The 20504-nt window shown below is 37.1% G+C and overlaps 1 protein-coding gene across 4 annotated transcripts in view; it reads right to left on the bottom strand.

Moving 5' to 3' along the window:
• Positions 1-20504, bottom strand: part of VWA8 (von Willebrand factor A domain containing 8) — a 395962-nt gene that overhangs the window by 249391 nt on the left and 126067 nt on the right. For all 4 annotated transcript variants that reach the window (XR_010150666.1, XM_003318022.7, XM_016925242.4 and 1 more), the window contains 3 exons: positions 17936-18049; positions 6635-6803; positions 4116-4193 (listed from right to left, as the gene is read on the bottom strand). Coding sequence is in view for 3 of the 4 variants with exons in the window: in XM_003318022.7 (XP_003318070.5) it covers positions 4116-4193; positions 6635-6803; positions 17936-18049 (361 nt within the window). In the remaining variant the exon portion in view is untranslated. The remainder of the gene's footprint in view (positions 1-4115; positions 4194-6634; positions 6804-17935; positions 18050-20504) is intronic.

Raw genomic sequence — 20504 nt, forward strand, 5'->3', positions numbered from 1 at the left:
TGTTTTAATGTTCCGCCTAAGGTCATCTCCGTATGTCCCAAAGAAGAAAAAAATAATTTATTTATCCTTCCTTGTGTATTTCACATCTCCATAAGATATTGGTCTGCTGTTAGTATTCTATCTCAGCTACAACATTAGTATTATATTTCCTTTGGGAATTAGGTTGGAAGCATGACCACCACATATCCTTTCTTCTATTAAAAAACACATTCTAAGTTTCAAAGAACTCAATTACAAGCAGACATTTGGTCCATTCTTGTTTTCAATTAATTTGCATTCCAGACATGGAGACAATATTCAAATATAATAAATCATAAATTACAATTCAAAATAGTATATACTTCAATGCTAAAATAAGTGGAACAGTAGACAGCTGTTATAGGCAGTTAAAATATTCAAATGGGCACGAGAAATCCTCTCATCAAAGGCATGAAAGCAAAAGGAATGGAACCACAAGTAGAACATGAGGAAATGAGACCAGCTTTACTAGAAGGTCCTGCTGGAAGGCTCGCTCTCAAACAACAAAGACCTATGAATGACACTCTGAGGGGTTTGGCTTTATTCTTAAAGGCACTAGGATTCTGCTATGTGTAAAGTCGTAACATGATTTTAAAATCAGGTTATTACTAGCCTACTTCCTAATTTAAATCAGCAGCAGCATAGAAAGTAGATGAAGGACAGAGAGAACTGAGACAGGAAACAGAAAGCTACTTCAATAATCTGCCTATAAAAGGAAAAAGTCCTACAGTAAGGTTATGGCAACAAGAATGGAGAGGTAGGATACAACAAACTTGGCAACTGACTTGCTATGAGAAAGAAACATGTATTGAGGATAAAATTCAGGCAATGTGACTGATATCAAAAGTCAAATATAACTCAGAAATTCCCATTTTTAATACCTAGGACCATGAAAAATTCATATTTTAATCATAAAAAATATTTGACAAATGACTCTAACCAGAGGATTCTTGTAAGAGTCCTGTTAAACCATAGGGTATAACATTCTAATCTCATTCTAAGCATGACACTGAATTCAGGCTTCACATTTCATTCCAGTGATCAATAAGGAATGCTCACATATTTGAACACCAATTCTCCAGTTCTCCTAGTTGAAAGCACCAAAATGCTTTGCAATAATAACCAGGGTTCAGAAAATGAGAGATAAGCTTTGTGTTGAGCCATTTAAGTGTTGAATAAAGGGTTTGGTAATCTCTGCTCTCACATTATTATCAATTAAAAATTGAGAGTATACTTTAAAAATTCCTAATGTATTTAACATTTATATCAAATTTCTAACTGCAGTTTTATCTGCAAAAAAAAGGGGGGGGCAGTGAAGATATGAAGCACATTCCCCTAGTTACCATGGTTATACAGTTTAAGATTACACCTTGAAGGGGTTGTTCATATTAACATGATTAGTAATACTTCAGCTTAAAAACATAAAGGTTCTCATCAGAAATTATTAAACATTATTTTTCTATTCTTCATTTTTAAAAAAGAATGAAAATGTAGCATGTTCTAAAGGAGAGAAAACGCTAGGGACAATCTGTTAATAAAATTTTAATTAATCAATTTATTCATTAATTCACCAAAGATTTAAGTGTCTATTATGTGCCAGGCCGCAGGCTGGGAAATGGGACTTAGTCTCAAGGAGCTCAAATAGCAACTGGGGAAATGAAAGTAAATTATAATACAACTGCAATAGGTCAACATCAGAAATATATGTCAAGTGTCATGAAAGCAGATTGGAGATATTAGTTACTGCTGCCTAAGGGGGCTGAGAGAGACTTAAGAGAAGAGAGAAACTAAGGGACAACTGGATGGAGGGAAAGCACATTCTAGGCATTATCTAAGGCAGAGACATTTGAGTATAAGCGGTATTAGAAAATAGCAAGAAGCTAAGTGTGGGAAGAGCTGAGGATGCTTCAAGAGAGTTTATAGAAACTGAGGCCTGATGAGCAGCTTAGGGTCAGAGGGAACTCAGCAGGCATGTTTATCAGGCTGTCTTCAGTCTACAGGCAAAGAGAGTCAATCCCTTAACGGTTTTAAACAAGGGGAAGAACTTAGGAAATGGATTTGGGAAAGATCATTCCAGGGACAATATGGAAGATTCATCCATCCATTTATTTAACAGATACTTGTGGAATACATTACTAATCTCTAACTTTGTTCTCTGTAGTATTGCCAACATTTGCAACTTTGCACAGTAGGAACACTGTGCAAATCAGGAATAGCTACTGTGCAAAGTTCCAGATGCTGGGGAGACTACAGGGAACAAAGAAAAAACCCCTGCAATCCTGGAACTGAAATCCGAGTGAAGGAAGATAGACAACAAAAAATTAGTGAGTAAAACATACATTATGTCAAAGAGTAAGAAGCCCTATAAAGAATCTTAAAGCAGAAAGAGGGATAGAAATAAAATGGAATAGAAATTTGACTCTAGAGTGCTTCAGGAAGGCCTCACAGAAAAGGTGACCACCTGAGCAAATCCCAAAAAGGAAAGTGAGTAAACATGCAGCTATCCAGGGAAGAATAATCTAGGCAGAGGAAAACACCAAGTGGCAAAGGCCCTGAGGCAGGCACTAGTAAGTTCAAGGAACAACAAAGACACCACTGCAGCTAAAAACAATGGGTAAAGGAGAAAGTATCTGGAATGAGGCCCCAGAGGGGGATTAAGTATTTGGAATGAGGCCCCAGAGGGGACCTGTGACAGCCAGAAAGTGACCACCCTTATCCCCCCAAAAATCCACATCCTAATCTCTGGAAACTGTCAATGTTACTTTCTATGGCAAAATTGAATTTGCAAATAAGATTAAGATAAGGATTTTGAGATGTGGAGATTATGTTGCACTATGTGTGTGGACCCTAAATGTAATCCTCCTTGTAGGAGGGAGAAAGAGGGAGATTTGACACAAACACAGGGGAGAAGGTAATGTAAAGATGAAGGCAGGATTGATATGGTGAGTCCACTAGTCAAGGAATGCTGGCAGCCACCAAAACCCAGAAGACGCAAGGAATAGATTCTCCCCTGGAGCCTCCAATGGAGTGCAACCTTGCTGACACTTTGATTCTGGCTCAGTCATACTGATTTCAGACTTTTGTTGTCCAGACAAAGAAAAAATAAATTTCTATTATCTGAAGCCATCAATTTATGGTAACTTGTTACAATAGCAACAGGAAATTACTAGAGAGTCATATGATGAATGAATTATTGGTAAAGAAGGCAGTCAAGAGGATATAATATTCCAGGAGAAAGATTATGAAATCCACTACGAGGACAGTTACTGACAATAGATAAGAGAACAGATGAGACATCAAGATGCTTAACTGGTGAGATTTGTTTTCAGATTAAGTAAAGACAGCAGGAAAGCAAGGAATCAACAATGATGTCTAGGTTTCTAATTTAGGCAATTTGGCAGCTAGATTATCAACAAAGTCAAGAAATTAAATCAAGAATAGGAACAGATTTAAAATGGAAAGACAGTTTAGTTGTACAAGATATGTGAATTTACAATGATCTCGGTGTATCCAGGGGGAAAGTGAAAGAAATTAACATTTAGTAAGCAGTTACTAAGAAGGAGATTCTTTACACACATTTTTATGTTTAATCATTGAGACCATTTTATGCGGTAGATAGTACTGTTCCCGTTCCCATTTTACAGATGAGAACACTGAGACTTACAGAGTTAAACAGTGACAGCCCTCTATCTTTCTAACATGCCATCTGGGAATGGAAATACAAGTCAATCAGAAATGAGAAGTTAGAAGCTGAACATAAAGATGTAGGCATTAACTTGTGATAGGTACTTGAAGCCATAAGAATAGATAACACTGCTCAGCATAGGAGACAGAGGGGACAGAGCAGAACCCCCATGAACATGAAGTACTCTGGAGCTACAAGTTTCTTTCTATAACATCAGCGAGGAGGAGCTGGAAGAGATGTTAAAATCACTGAAATCGGAGTAAACCATATGCATAGAACAAAGGCATAGCATAAGGGATTCCAAAAAATAAAATACCAGCTTAAAAAATAGATTTTAAGTACTGAATTCTAAGAAAAGAAAACCAGCAGCATGTCAACAATAGAAAATCCTGTGGAAAAAGCCTAGACTTACCGTTGGATCCTGTGTTTCTCTGAGTTTGTGTGTAAATGATAATAACTTATCCAGAGCTTCCTGAGGTACATTTGGGACCTATTTTTTGAAAGAGTTGAGGACAAACAGAAGGAATAAATAGGGATATCTGATCAATCAATCAGAAATTATGACTACTTAGCAAATAATATTAGAATTACATTTTTAGAAAAGTCATTCATTGTTGGCTAAATGTTTAACTTATGGATAAAGTTGCTTATTCAACCTCTTAGGAAACACTGAAACCCCTGCTTTCTCTTTAAGAATCAGGTAACTTAAACCAAGACACTCTTCTCCATATACAATTCTATCACCACGATAAAACTGAAGGGAGCCTTTAACACAATTTAAAACTGGCCCATAGTGTACCCATAAAGAACTTTTCATGTATCATCATTTCCTATTTTGTTAGCTTCAGCATGACATTTTAAGTACTAATTAGGTGTTGTCTTACTGAAACCAAGTTCCCTTATTTAGCAGCAATCTTACATACATATCTAAGTGACATAAGGTACATTTATTTACAGAATGGATACTCAAGGTGTCCATTTTTCCAAAAACATGTAAAACACATATTTGAGGGGTATGATCAACATATCAATGAACTCGGAAGAGCAATTGCCCAAATAACACGTATCGATTGCTTTTAACTATAACAAACTTCAATTAAGTACTTAATTAAGCTATAAGCATTTTTTGTTTAAGCAATAACAAATTTAAGGTTTTAATTTTAAAAGATCAAAAAAAGATACTAAAACAATGACTAGGACAGTGTCACAATTTTGGAAGAATACTGCTTAGGGTTTCATTGGTCATTTAAGTAATTAGAATTTTTTTAAATGCTAAGTCCTAGTCCACATATACTTTGTTTCATTTATTCTTTAAATCAATCCTATGATGTAATAAATAGTATTATCCCCATTTTTAGATGAGGAAACTATGACTGAGTAATTTACTCAAGATCTGGAAGCTAATAAGTAGTGGATTTCACATTGAGAGCCAAGTCATTAAACTCTAAAACCTATGCCTTTATTTACAACCATGCTTACAAGACCTACAATTAATAAGTTCATTCAGATGTTTCAAAGGGAATAAATGTATTTAAATAGAAAGTTAATAATTAGTGATCTAGAACAGTACTGTCCAATAGAACCTTCTATGATGATGAGCATTGTATATATGCTGTTTAATATGGTAGCCAAAAGCTCCCATGTGGATACTGAGTACTTGAAAAGTGACTGAGAAACGGAATTTTTTTTTTTTTTCGAGACGGAGTCTCACTCTGTCACTCAGGCTAGAGTGCAGTGGTGTGATCTCGGCTCACTGCAACCTCCATCTCCCAGGTTCAAGCAGTTCTCCTGTGTCACCCTCCTGAGTAGCTGGGAATACAGGTGCGCACCAATAAGCCCAGCTAGTTTTTTGTATTTCAGTAGAGACGAGGTTTCACCATGTTGGCCAGCCTGGTCTCGAACTCCTGACCTCAGGTGATCCACCCGCCTTGGCCTCCCAAAGTGCTGGGATTACAGGCGTGAGCCACTGCACCCGGCCGAATTTTTTAAAAATTAATTTATCATGGTCAGGTGTGGTGGCTCATGCCTGTAATCCCAGCACTTTGGGAGGCCAAAGGGGGTGGATCAATTGAGGCCAGGAGTTCAAGACCAGCCTGGCCAACATGGTGAAACCCCATCTCTACTAAAAATAGAAAAATTAGCCAGGTGTGGTGGTGCGCACCTGTAGTCTCAGCTACTTGAGAGGCTGAGGCAGGAGCCTTGAACCCAGGAGGCAGAAGTTTCAGTGAGCTGAGATCACACCACTCCAGCGTGGGCAATAGAGCAAGACTTAGTTTCAAACAAATAATAATAATAATAGTAATAATTTAACGTGGCTAGTGCTACTGCATTGAAGCGTGCAGTTCTAAAACTCCAAAAGTGCTAACCACAATGCTTAAGGCACACATTGAAACAATGGATCACACACACTAGAAGTCATCAAAGGACTAATCAGGCAAGTACAGGATATGTTACAGTCTTGAGAGACCAGGACTACTTACTATTTACGTGTCTGGCCTCCTTTTATAGTAGGAACTTAAAATAGTCACTTTTCACAAAACAGAAAAATAAAAGGGATTCGAAAATGGCCTCCACCTGAGGAAAGAGGAGAGACAGGCCACATTCATGGTTCTTAGAGTGTGGTTCCCAGACCAGCAGCATCAGTATCACCTGAGAACTTGTTAGAAATACGAATTTTAATATAGCATCCCAGGTCTACTAGCTCAAAAACTATGGAGATGGAGCCCAGAAACCTGTGTTTTACCAAGTCCTCCAGATGATGCTGAAAAATGTGAAAGTTTAAGATCCACTGACCTTCACCACTGTATGAGGAAATTTGGGAGTAAATGGGAAGAAAAAACTAAAAATGTCTAACTCTACTTTGGCATGTATCAGAGTGCCTTAAAAAGAGATCAGCTGTAGAAAATAGACTAAGATTGGTTTTCTTCTTACCTTTTCCTTAATCACTTGGATTTCTTCACTTTTCACAAGTGGTTTCATGTAATGGAAAAAGAACATGGTTAAGAATTCTGGTCCCAGCCACTGGTGTGCTGTGCTTCCAATAACAGGGGGTTCTGCCAAGGCAATGACTCTGAAGGAGGGATGGATAGGAAAAATGGATCTAAAATAGGAAAAAAAATGAAAAAAAATAACATATCTTTCATGTAAGAAATCAGATCATGGTAACTAAAGTCTAGGCAATGTTAGGGCTATCATGCTGTTAATAATGTCAATGTTATCATCCAAAGGATTAGCTTTGAAAAAAACAAAGTCAGGACATTCTAAGAACCTAAGATCAAAACAATCACCTACTACCACTGCTAGTAAATGCTGTACAATAACCACTCATGAAACTCCAGCCCTGACATGAACCACTGCTTTTGATATACTGTTATGCCTACAACATATTTTCTCCATAGTGTCTTGAAATAAAATCCCATCCAGTTCACATTCATTATATAAACCATCTTTATTCATTTAAAACCCCTCAGAATCTCCTGTCTCACAAGGAACCCACTCTATGTCAATCAAAAAGACCAAGAGGCACAATTCAGGATAAGGAGACTTTACAGTACAGAAAATGTAAGAAACATAAAGGGTTAGATTGAATTTAAAATTTAGATTGGGAATAAGAACACTTAAGTCTTAAAAAGGCAGAGAAAATAAAACCTTTATAGAATGCATTCTTTTGTCATTTTTATAGGAAATGTTATGATTTTAAAGTGATCTCTCTTAAAACTCTCTGGTAGGGAAACTGAGGAAGCATGTAAATTTTCTAGGACACACAGAGGAGTAAGATAAGACTTCCTTTGGTTTGTGAAATGACTTGAATTATTTTTGGAAGACCTAGAAACCCTGTATCAGAATCTTAATCATGTGGATAATATTGTCCATTTTTATCAATTCTACTAAAAAACCCAGCAGAAATATGCTTTTTGAGGGTAATATAGTTCTTGCTAAGAGAAAGGAGAGACAAAACATAAACACTTGCCAAGAGCTTCAGAAAAACAAAAATATAGGTACATAACTGCCATTTCACCATTAACTATAACATTATATTACAACCCAAAAGTTAAGTGACTAAGCAACTAGAATACCAGGAGGTAGGACACAAGTGGAAAGAATCAGATGAGTACTCTGAAGAGTTAAGACCAAGTGCCATCAGTACAACAGGCAGGTCTACCAAGTCCCTGACGGCATGATTTGTAATTTTAAAGGCCACATCATCATTTGAAAACAAGGGGAAACCAATTTTTAGAAATTGGTCACATGAAAGGCCTAGATGAAATGAATTCACAAATACTACCAGATGTCATTTCATTTCTCTAGGTAGAAAGAAAAAGACTTATTTGCAGGTGTTTTAGCAGGGCCTGGGGGAGTGATCTGTCCAAGAGTTGTTCTGGAAAAAGAGGGAAGGATAACAACATGGACAGTGCCTGAAAGTCCAGAGGATAGCACAATTACTTAAGATTGCTAGTAATTAGATAGCCACGTGACAGAAACTGGACACAGAAAATCCTGTGAGGGAAAGCCAAAGAGGGAGGTTATTCCATTTTCAACTTCTGCTAAGTGGTTTGCTATAATCCAGAAAACTGCCATAAAGCCCAGCAACAGATGTTGGATGTATCCTTGATCCTCTTCTCTCCTAGTTAGGACAAAAAAAGGTGGGAGAGAAAGAGCCTGGTTTGGCTACCCAAAATTAAAGCTGCAGATGTCGTTTCTCACTTAAGATAGTGAAGGATACCAAATCAGGGAATAAACAAAGTCAAAATACAACAGGCAAGCCGAAAGGGGAAGTCTAATTTATATCCTTAAACCAGTAGATCAGGAAGCCAGGTACCACAGTGGAGCTGTAAAATTAGAACTAAAAGAACAACTAAAATGAAAGCATGCTAAATGGTTTACATTTAAAGGTGATGATCATTTACTGGCCCATATATTGTCAATAGCTTGCTTTTTAGTATTGACTCCAGCAGCGTTCTTAAGTAAGCTGGCCAAATTTGAAGAAGGCAGTTTCTAAGACAGCTGATATGTTAGGCAGAGAAATGTATAATGATTATAAAAACAGTCACCAAACTACTGAATAACAGGATGAGAAGGGCCTTTTTGTTTGCTAGGTTCTCCCTAAAGGCTTCCTTACATACAAATAGGTTACATGGGAAGTCATTTCCTGATGATGCTAGCTAGGTTCCGCAAGCCAGAAAGTTAGAGAGCAGAGGATCTGCTGTGTACTTAAGGTGATGTGATAAACTGGTGGGTAATACAAAGACCAAAGAAGTGATAGATAATGAAAAAATTATGAGATAAGTGCCATTAAAATTTAAAATTAAGGTTAGGTTTAATTTTACTAAAATTTTAGCAACAACAAAAAAATAAATGAAACTACAGATATGGCTTAATTTCAGACAAAAAGATATTATTTCCTAAAGATTACAGATTTAGAGAGCAAAAAGATCATTTAAAACAATTTTTAAAATAAAAATATTGAAGTCACTATGTTTGTCTGTGGGCATAAGTGTGAGTTTTTATAAAGTACTTTCTGATGCTTCTCACCAGTAAAAAGGAACAAACTATCAATGTACGTAACAACATGGATGATCTCAAAACACTTAAGCTATGTGAAAGAAGCCAGACAAAAAAGAGCACACACTGTGTGATTCCGTTTATATAAAACTCTAGAAAATATGAGCTCTATATAATGACCAGAAGCAGAACCCTGGGGATGAGAGAGGAGGGTAAAAGGGGCAGGAGTTGGGGATGTCAACGGGTCTGAGGATACTTTGAGGATTATAGATACATTCATTATCTTGATATTGGTGATGGTTTCATAGGTATTTATAAATATTAAAAATTATCAAACTGTATATTTTAAATATGCATAGTTTATTATATGTCAATCATACCTCAACAGAGCTTTTAATAAAACAAAAAAAGACTTCAAAAATCTCCAGTTTTTAAAGGGAATCCCTTGGTACATTTTCATTGAATTTGTACATTGGGGAACTTGAAAGAATAATATGGAAGGTTTCTATAAAGACATCAATCATGAGCTAGAACAGATTTCATCATTAGTTTTCCATACTACAATACTAATGTTCCAATTTAGAACCCAGAGTTACACAGTTCTGTACACAGACCATATTTCCCCTTTTTCCTATGCAGTGTAGCAAACTGCATGAACACATTCCTTATGCATCTTTTTATCACCCAGGGTCTAGTGTAATACTTGGGGAAGAGAGCAGACGCTAAATAAATAAGTGTATACTGCTATTGTTAATGACCATCATTGCTATTAACTTTTTGAAGATCTTTGGTGGGAAGGACAAACAAACGTAAGTAATAAGAACTGAACTTATGGTGTCCCAGCCAAAAGATAGTCAAACTTGGTCCTGAATAAATATGTAAGAAGAGGTACATTCTCTGAATCAAAAAGACAAACTCAAAACATACAATAATAAATGATTACATCACTTATAAAGTACTTTCTGATGCTTCTCATCAGTAAAAAGGAACAAACTATCAATGTACATAACAACATGGATGATCTCAAAACACTTAAGCTATGTGAAAGAAACCAGACAAAAAAGAGCACATACTATGTGATTCAATTTATATAAGACTGTAGAAAATATGAGCTCTATATAATGACCAGAAGCAGAACCCTGGGGATGAGAGAGGAGGGTAAAAGGGGCAGGAGTCGGGGATGACAAGGCAAAGGGTTTCAAATGGTTCCTTGACCATAAAAATGTTCAGAAAAAATTATTTTCAAAATCAGAATTTCCTTAAGGCTTTTTGTTTTGAAAATCAAACACAAAGACTTGGGCATAAAATCCTGGATCTATCTAGAATTTTTTAAAAAAATTTATATGGTCTGATTTGCTTGCAAAGAAATACTAAGATTTCTAGGAAGCTAGGAGATAGTGCTTGGATCCTGTCTTCAAATATGGGTAAGAGTAAAAGGGTCGAGATAATATAACCGATCAAGGATTGTGCTCAAATGTCCAGTTATGTTCACCACTAAGACTGAGAGATTATAAACTGTTTTCAGTGTTCAATAGCAACAAATATAAATAAAATATTTAATAAAAATGCAAAAACACTGGAGCATATATAAGTACATCTAAGACTAGGCCACTAATCTTTATTGTTTCCCCAAGATAACCAGAAGCCCTTTCTTGGCAATATAAACTGTTAATAACAGAAACTCTCAACTCCCTCATTTATGGTCTGGTCAGCAGCAGGAAAAGACATATTTAGCATCCTATAGTATTTATACTCCCCTTTTCCCTAAAGAAGTTTTTCTCATCAAAGGAAGGAGTTCTATTTTGGTCTCTATTTCCTGAGGGAAATACAGGCATAGTATCTGGTGTATGTGGCCATCACACTATTTCTAACCACCACGTCCACAGCATTCCTGGTGTCTTGTAATATGAGAAAAGAAGACTCCAACCCTTCTAAGGGTATGTTAGGCATGTGATTACCTGCAGAGAATATAAAAGCCTGTAGAGCACTCCGGAGATCATCGAGATGTATAGTCTCGGTGAAGAATTACTATACAATGAAGGTTGGCAAAGAAGCCAAATATAATTGTTTAGAAACCAGGTTTCACACTATAAAGTTGAAAGGGTTGGTAGCCCACTGCTAGAAGCTGTTAATTATGAGACCCTCAGTTAATAGACTTTGTCATTAAAAGGCATCAAAGTATTCCTAATTACTAGGTTCACATAAGGAAACATTGCTAGCTCAGAAGGTCAACTAAAACTGGATTAATAGAGTTACCCTTACCTGAGTTTCCTCTCTGAAAGCAGGACAGGTATCTAAATTTACCAACTGGGTCTAGAAGCAAAGAAGCTCTTAAATCTGTCTTGGTCTTGGAAAGGGCTAGAGGAATGTCAGAGAAGGTTTCACAGAGGACATCACTTTTGAAGGAATAGCAGAAGTTTGCTGTGCTGGTCCTGAGAGGTGAAAGATGAGGCTGGCAAGGCAGGCATGTGTAGATACTGGCCCTAAACACTGTAGGCGATGGAAACCACTGAAGGACTTAAACAGTGATGTGATCAAATTTACAGATTAGACACTTTAAACTTCTAGCCTATGTGTGCGGAGAGGAAGGGGTTTCATTCACTAAGTTCAGGTAACTTAAGAGGAATAGCAGGTTTGTAGAAATGAGTTCAAAGTTTCTCTAAGACACCTAAGGAGAGATATCTAGTAGTCAGATGGCACTTAGGAGACAAAACTAGATTGGAAAGTGGTTTTAAAGAATGCTCAGTATATTGGATGGGTGCAGTGTCTCATGCCTGTAATCCCAGCATTTTGGGAGGGTGAGGAGGGAGGACTGCTTGAGGCTAGGAGTTCAAGAGCAGCCTGGGCAACATAGAGAGACCACCATCTCTACAAAAATAAATTTTTAATTAGTCTAGTGTGGTGGTGTGCACCTGTAGTTCCAGCTATTCAAAAGGAAAGCTTGAGCCCAGGAGTTTGAGGTTGCAGTGAACTATGATAGCACTACTGCACCTCAGCCTGGGTGAAAGATGAGACCCTATCGAAAAGAAAAAGAAACAGAAAAAGAAAAAAAAAAAAGAAAAGAAGGGAAGGGGAGAGGAGGGAAGGGGACCGGAGGGGAGGGGAGCGGATATACTGAGAATGCTCAGTATATCAATGACAGATAAGGATATAAGAGTGACTGACATTGCCCAAGGAAAAGAAAAGGCCAAGGAGAAAACCCTGGGAGCTACGAATTTAAACAGTATCTGAAACCTTTTCCAACCTCTCAAGGCACAGTTACTAGTCAATTCGTCTTCTGTGTTCCCACAGCATTTTATACAGACCTGCAGTCTAACACTAAAAAACTGCATTGTGTTTATTTATTTACATATCTGTCTTCATGTGTGGTACACCACAGATGGCAACAAGTGTGTCATCTTAGAGCTGGCCCTCAATAAACATTTAACCTGAAGGAAAGAATGAAGTAATGCTAACACTCAATAACAAATACTTACACTCGCCAAATCAGTTATCTCCAATCATCACTCTATAGATAAGATCATCTGGGTACTATTCTGGGAGCCTAGAGAGTGAATGACTCCATGGATTACTGTTATAACATTCATGTTCAAAAACACCATCCAATTGCTATAGTTGGAACAAGAGCTTTAAAGCCAACTCTCAGGAGGCATTATTCTACAAATTAGTAGAAGTTGTCCTAGGAGTACTGATTCCCTGGAGGTAGATTTATTTATTTGTACAAGACTGTAGAAGCTGTTCTTTCTGTTAGGCAGCTGCAAGTGATACCCCCCGAGCATCGACCATCCCCAGCCTCCAGAACTCTTCCTCTTAAAAAAGCAAAACAAAAACCTTCCCTGTCTTTCTACCTTTGACCTTTTTCTCTCTCTCAAAATCTTCCACAAAAAAGCTTAATATAAGTAAATAAAATAAAAGCTGAGTTTCTTTAAAGACTATTAGAAATAATCACTTTGCTAAAATTCAGTTCTGTGATTAAGTACAGAAATGAAAGGACAGACAATGTGGGTCATAAGTTTCTAATGTGGAGTTCAAATGCTACTGCCAAAAGTGATGTATTAGCTATGACCAGCATATAGGATCAACACATGCTAGATAATGGGTCATATTACTTATAAGAACAACTCATGAAATAAAGTAATTTCCTCATTCAGTACAAATTTGCTGCTTTTACACTGTGCTGTGTCTTTTAGTCAAGCTGTCAGTCTTCTACTCAATAAACACAGTCCTGAAAGAAGTACTGCCAAGCAGCTTAAGAGAAGAATCTAACCTATTATAACCCTAAAAAAGAACATATTTATTTTCAGAAAGACAAAAAATAAGTCACAACATTAAATTAAGGCTAAGTAAAGGTAAAAAAATTTACCAACAATCCATACTATCAGAGTGAAGCAGATTCTGTAACATGACTGTGTTTAACAACAAAATTAAGAAAATGGTGTGGTTCTCAGGTAAAAAGAAAAATTACTGATAAGGAAAGGGATTAGGCTTTCAACTGTTAGAAATATTCAGACAACAAAGAAGAATCATTGTTAGGACAACTCACCTCTGAAAAGTTAAGGACAGACCAAGATCCTGACAGAACATAATAGAGAAAATAAAATAAAATTAGAAGTTCAGCCCAGGAGGCTCAACATACATCTAAATAATAAAAGGTACTAGAAAAAAGACCAGAGGAAACTGAGTAAGTGGGAGTGGAGAGAGATCTAAGATGATGTAGGAGCTACAAGAATAAAGAGCCACAAGCCCAGATTAGAGTTCATCAGAATATACCATGGGAGAAACATGAAACCGACAGAAGGGCCAGGAGTGGTGGCTCACACCTATATTGCCAGCACTTTGGGAGGCCAAGGCAGGAGGATCCCTTGAGGCCAGCAGTTTAAGACATGCCTCAGCAACACAGTGAGACTGCTCCAAAAAAAAATGGGAAAAACAAAACAAAAAACAGGTGTGGCGATGCTCAACTGTAGTCTCAGCTACTCGGGAGGCTAAGGCGGGAGGATGGTTTGAGCTCAGGAGTTCAAGGCTGCAGTGAGCCGAGATTGTGCCACTGCACTCCAGTCTGGTTGTTAGAACAAGACCCTATCTCAAAAAAAGATAAAAAAAGAAAAAAAGAAATTGATAGAAGATGGAATTGATAAATATCAGGTGTGCCTGAATGTACCGAGGGGAGATTTAGACAGTAAGGGAAGTGTTTGGGATTAAAAATAAGGCAATATATACATAGAAACAGTCACTTTCTCCTCAATGCTTCCATACAGTATTATACAGACCTTTATTCTAACATTTAAAATTACATTGTAATTACTTATTTACATATCTGTCTCTCTTCATATGTAAGTAATTATTAACTTGAGGAAAAAACAAGATATATGCAAGAAAGGAAAATGAGTGTTGTATAGTAAACTGCTTAAGTGGGTATAGCTCTTAGGTTATCATAATAATGTAAGCATTGAATAAAGTTCTAAACAAAATTATTATATAACTCTTTAGGAAGAATAAGGGATAGAAGTGTGCATGTGTAATGAGATAAGAGGTGGTGAAAGAGCTAAACATTAATTTTCCATGTAGAAATCAACAGATTATTCCTAACACTAAAAATAAAACAAATATCAATGAAAGTATACTGTTTAGTGACATAGAAGTAAATACCAAAAGAAAAACCTAAAGTTTGAAAGTAGTAGCCTCTGGGGAGTAAGATGTGGGAAATGGGAGACTGTCAACTGATCAATCTATGACAGGGGATGGTATTTTTCATAAAATACTTTGAAAAACTATCTGGCTCTAGTTTCATGCATGTTTAACAGTGGTAAAATTTCAAATGAAAATTTTTAAAAAGTAAGTGAAGGAAAGAAAGCATTGCTATGATCTCTCTCCACTTTCTCCCAGTGACCTCTGGAAATAGAGCTGAGCCTAGTTTATATTTATGAGAGTGACATAAATCCATAGTGATGAAGGTGGAAAACTTTGAGAAGAAAGTACTATTAACCACTCTGAGCCAAATTCCTGAAAGTATTTTCATTTGTAAAACTGCCTGTGACCATTAGAGAACTTGGGTACTTTTCACAGAAAAGGGTTGTCATTTCCTGGACATTTGGAGACAAGTAGAACGCTTCTGATGTCCTAAGAGAAACTGCCAGGCAGGCATGCTGTGAACTGTTGCAAAATTGCTTTGATTCATCCTTCTGAAAATATAAACTGTTCCATGACCCATGATTCACATGCAAATAATGTGCCAAAGCCAACTGCTATTAACCGAAGTTATGATATGCGAAGGATCTCTAACTTGCCTCCCTAAACACTCAACCAACCATTTACCAGTCTAAAAGAATTTGATAATGTATACCTCGGAAGTAAAAGCAGCTGTGTAATCAAGTGACTTTTTAGTGACTTGTAAAGAGACAGGAAGGAATTTAACATTTCCCCTCTTGGAAAAAATTCCAAAAAAATTTTTAACAAATTTCTTCTTAAAATATAAACAATAATAAATACACTTAATTATCTTTTACGGCATTTAAATGTTTTAAATAGGGCAGTAAACCCTTTGAGTGGTGAGACAGCTTCAATTAAACAGAGAGATTAAGTGATAAGGAGTTCCTCTGTATGCCAATCTCTAATTCTGTTAAAATATCCATGGAAATGTAGCAAGATAGAAAATAACATATTTGTCAAACTTCATTCTATATAGTATGCAGCTGAAAGAAGTATTTTCCTTCAAACTTTTTGTCTTGAAATTTTTTTAATTCACAGAAAATGTCAAAAATAGACTACAAATATCCATATATCATTCACCTAGATATTGCTAACTGTTAAGATTTTACCACATTTGTGTTCTCACTCTGAGAAAGAGAGAGAAAATGTCTGTTTATACACACACACATACATGTCTTTTTTTCTGAAATATTTGGAAGTTGTAGACTTTTTTTTACTTTATCCCTTAAGTATCTCAACATGCATCTCATAAGAATAGGAATATTCTCCTTCATAACCACAATATCATTATCATACTTAAGGAAATTAATAATTCAATAATATCATATAACATAGTCCATATTTAAACTTTTCTAATTTTTTTATAGCCGTTTTTATTTTGTTTCCTCCTCCAGGATTCAGTCAAGTCTCACCATTGCATGTGGTTGTTACATCTCCACAAGAAATGTTTAAATAAGCTACAATGGGTAATCCGATATCAGATGGCATACTCCAACAATACTGATGACCTCCTTGGAGGATGAGCCCAGTTAATTGTGGGCCCAGCTTTAGTTTTGTTGAGAGAATACAAAATATGAGATCAAAACTGAATTGATAGGGCAACAGAGGAAAGATTACCTTCTTAAAACCAATGTTCTTATAAAACATTTAAATGCTTATTTAAAAGTAAGGCTGAAAAGAAAAACCACAATGAGATACCACCTTACTCCTGCAAGAATGGCCATAATTTAAAAGTCAAAAAATAATACATGTTGGCATGCATGTGGTGAAAAAGTAACACTTTTACACTGCTGGTGGCAATGTAAATTAGTATAACCACTATGGAAAACAGTATGGAGAGTCCTTAAAGAACTAAAAGTAGAACTACTGTTTGATCCAGCAATCCCACTACTGGGTATCTACCCCCCAAAAAAGATGTCATTATATGAAAAAGATACATGCACATTCATGTTTATAGCAACAGAATTCACAATTGCAAAGATATGGAACCAACCTAAGTGCCTATCAACCAACGAGTAGATAAAGGAAATGTGATACACACACACACACACACACACACACACACACACACACACACACCATGGACTACTACTCAGCCATAAAAAGGAATGAAATAATATCTTTTGCAGCAACTTGGATGGAGCTGGAGGCCATTATTCTAAGTGAAGTAACTCAGGAATGGAAAACCAAATATTGCATGTCATCACTTACAAGTGGGAGCTAAGCTATGAGGACACAAAGGCATAAGAATGATATAATGGACTTTTGGAACTCAGGGGCAGGGAAGCTTGCCGGGGGCAGTGAGGGATAAAAGACTACATATCAGGTACACTGCTCAGGTGACAGGTATACCAAAATCTCAGAAATCGCCACTAAAGAACTTATCCCTGTAACCACAAACCATCTGTGCCCCAAAAACTATTGAAATAAAAAATTTTTTTTAAAAATCACTGTCGGCCGGGCGCAGTGGCTCACGCCTGTAATCCCAGCACTTTGGGAGGCCAAGGCGGGCGGATCACGAGGTCAGGAGATCAAGACCATCCTGGCTAACACGGTGAAACCCTGTCTCTACTAAAAAATACAAAAAATTAGCTGGGTGTGGTGGCAGGCGCCTGTGTTCCTGGCTACTCGGGAGGCTGAGGCAGGAGAATGGCATGGACCTGGGAGGCGGAGCTTGCAATGAGCTGAGATTGCGCCACCACACTCCAGCCTGGGTGACAGAGCGAGACTCTGTCTCAAAAAAAAAAAAAAAAAAATCACTGTCATATTAACAACAAAAAAGCAAATAAAACAGTTGATTAGGTTTAAAAAAAAAAAAAAAGTCAGGCTGAGAGTACAGATTATACCTTGGAGAGCAACCTCAAGTTTTAAGAAATGCCAAAGTAGTGGCATATCCAGGACACCAAATTATTAAATTGTTCAAAGTTATCTTGGCATTATTCTAGGTTTAGAAAAATCATAAAAAGTATTATTTTTAACTTAACAATAAATTAGCAATGGGAGTAATGGACCCCAAATTACCTCTTCTGTAGCTGTTCATCAGACAGTTGCAGCTCCTCCTTTAAACGCATATACCTGTCTTCTCTCAGCAGCCTAGAACCATCATAGAGGCTTAGCTCTCGATCATGGATTAACCTAACAAGATAAGAAAAAAGCCCGAAAATAAATTAATCTGTTTTGAACACTGAAGTTTTTAGAGGCAGAATCAGTCAGCCAACAGTCTATTATTGCTGGCAATTGAGTCTAATAATTTTGTTAGATGGACCTTTCAAAATTTCAAATTGGCTAGTGCTGTTATACTTCGCAAAACTGTTGGTTTCTGTACTGGAGGGCAGTAGTCATAAATATTTAATAGGGATATGAAAGAGGGGGAGGAGGAGAAAAAAAGAAAGGAGGAGGAGGAAGGAGAGCAAAAGAAACAGCTGAATGAGTATCTCAAGATAACCACAAGGTACATATTAATAAACAAGGCAGGTGGCACTTACTCTCTTCAGTCTAAAGTAACTCTGTAAGGGTTGGCATAAAAATATTTCTATCTTTGGAATTACAAGATTTAAAAATACAAAAATCTTATAATGAAATAACTACATTGCTCTACATATGGCAACTCTGATGGTGACCTAACCATCCACCTCACACATAGCATAGTCTTCCAGATGTTGCAATGGCTGAAAAGCACTGTTCTATATCTCACACCAACCCCAAGTCTCCTAATGCCCACAATAGAGTTAGCCTACATAGCCTCCATTCTATAAGCACTGAAGGGAGGGGATGCTGTATAATGCAGGGGATAGGAGTGTGGCCGGTGGAACCAATCAGACCTGGGTTCAACGCCAGCTGTGCACCTCACTAGCTGAATGAGTGGGGAGAGGGAGAACGACTCTCTCTCTCTAAACTCTCGTCTTCCATAACGTTAAGGCAATAGTCACAACTTCACAATATTAATGTGAAAACTAAACAGTTAATGTAAAATGGATGCTTATAGCTGTTCTCAATCTTGACTGTACGTTAGAATCTTCTGGGAAGTGTTTAAAAATGCCAATGTTCAGACCTAGGCCTAGACCAATTATATCAGAAAATTCTGATGGTGAAGCCCAGGCATGAGTTTTTTTTTTTGTTTTTTTTTTTTGAGACAGAGTCTCCCTCTTGTCACCCAGGCTGCAGTGCAGTGGCGCGATCTAGGCTCACTGCAACCTCCGCCTCCTGGGTTCAAGCTATTCTCCTGCCTTAGCCTCCTGAGTAGCTGGGATTACAGGTGCATGCCTCCATGCCCAGATAATTTTTGTACTTTTAATAGAGACGGGGTTTCACCATGTTGACCAGGCTGGTCTCAAACTTCTGACCTCAGGTGATCCGCCCACCTCGGTCTCCCAAAGTGCTGGGACTACAGGTGTGAGCTACTGCACCTGGCTCGCATCAGCATGTTTTTTTTCTTTTTTTTTGAGACGGAGTCTCGCTCTGTCACCAGGCTGGAGTGCAGTGGCGCCATCTCGGCTCACTGCAACCTCCACCTCCCGGGTTCAAGCAATTCTCCTGCCTCAGCCTCCTGAGTAGCTGGGACTACAGGCACATGCCACCACTCCCAGTCCATTTTTGTATTTTTAGTAGAGAAAAGGTTTCACCATCTTAGCCAGGATGATCTCAATCTCTTGACCTCATGATCTGCCCACCTTGGCCTCCCAAAGCACTGGGATGATAGGCGTGAGCCACTGCACCTGGCTGGCATCAGTATTTTTTAATTGCCACCCTGCAAGGTGATTCCAAGGTTGAGACCTGAGAAGCACTGGCTTAGCACAATGCACAGAGTAGGTACTCAATTAATGGTACTAGCTGCTTCTATTATTACTACTTGCAAACATGCAAGAGATAGCTAATAAAACGGGACTATTACCGTGTCTGCAGTCGTCTGGGAGAAAAAAATATTGTAAATCTATGGAACGTTTATGGTAAATCCCTGAAAGTTTGTGACTATTTTTAAATGTTCTAAAATCTAATCAGGATTAACATAACGTATTTAGAATTTTTAATTACATTCAGTATCTGCATCACGTCAAGAAAAAAAAACTCTAAGTGGTTAGTTGGATAATGGCTTATTCTACTTATTTAACCTTTCCTAATGAGTCACAGTTAAAAATCAAATGTCTACAAGTTAGAGAACCAAAATAAACAGAAAATATCAGTATCATTAATCTCCTAAAATGATACAAGATGGGAATATTTTCTACAAAAGTTACACACGAAGAGCCTTCTCTTAACATTAAATTCTAGAGAAGTTTTAGGAATGTGTGGAAATTTTTCCCAACTAAACCAAAATAAAAAAACAATAGTTATAGAAATGTTCAAGTTTACAACTAACGAAGTGAGCTTTTTTAGTCTATATAAAATATAATTTAAAGCTATTATATATTTTACAAACAAAACTACTTTTCTCTCTCAAAAAAAAAGATTCCAACAAGACCAACCAATAATTAAGATCTATGATTGATAAGGAGTGTGTAAATACTGAAGCTGTGACTCTGACAAATTATAGAAACTTCAGCAATGTGACATGCTGCATATATAGACCTGTATATATAAAGTTTTTCAAACT

Source organism: Pan troglodytes, chromosome 14 (assembly GCF_028858775.2).
Source record: "Pan troglodytes isolate AG18354 chromosome 14, NHGRI_mPanTro3-v2.0_pri, whole genome shotgun sequence".
NCBI classification, from domain to species: domain Eukaryota; kingdom Metazoa; phylum Chordata; class Mammalia; order Primates; family Hominidae; genus Pan; species Pan troglodytes.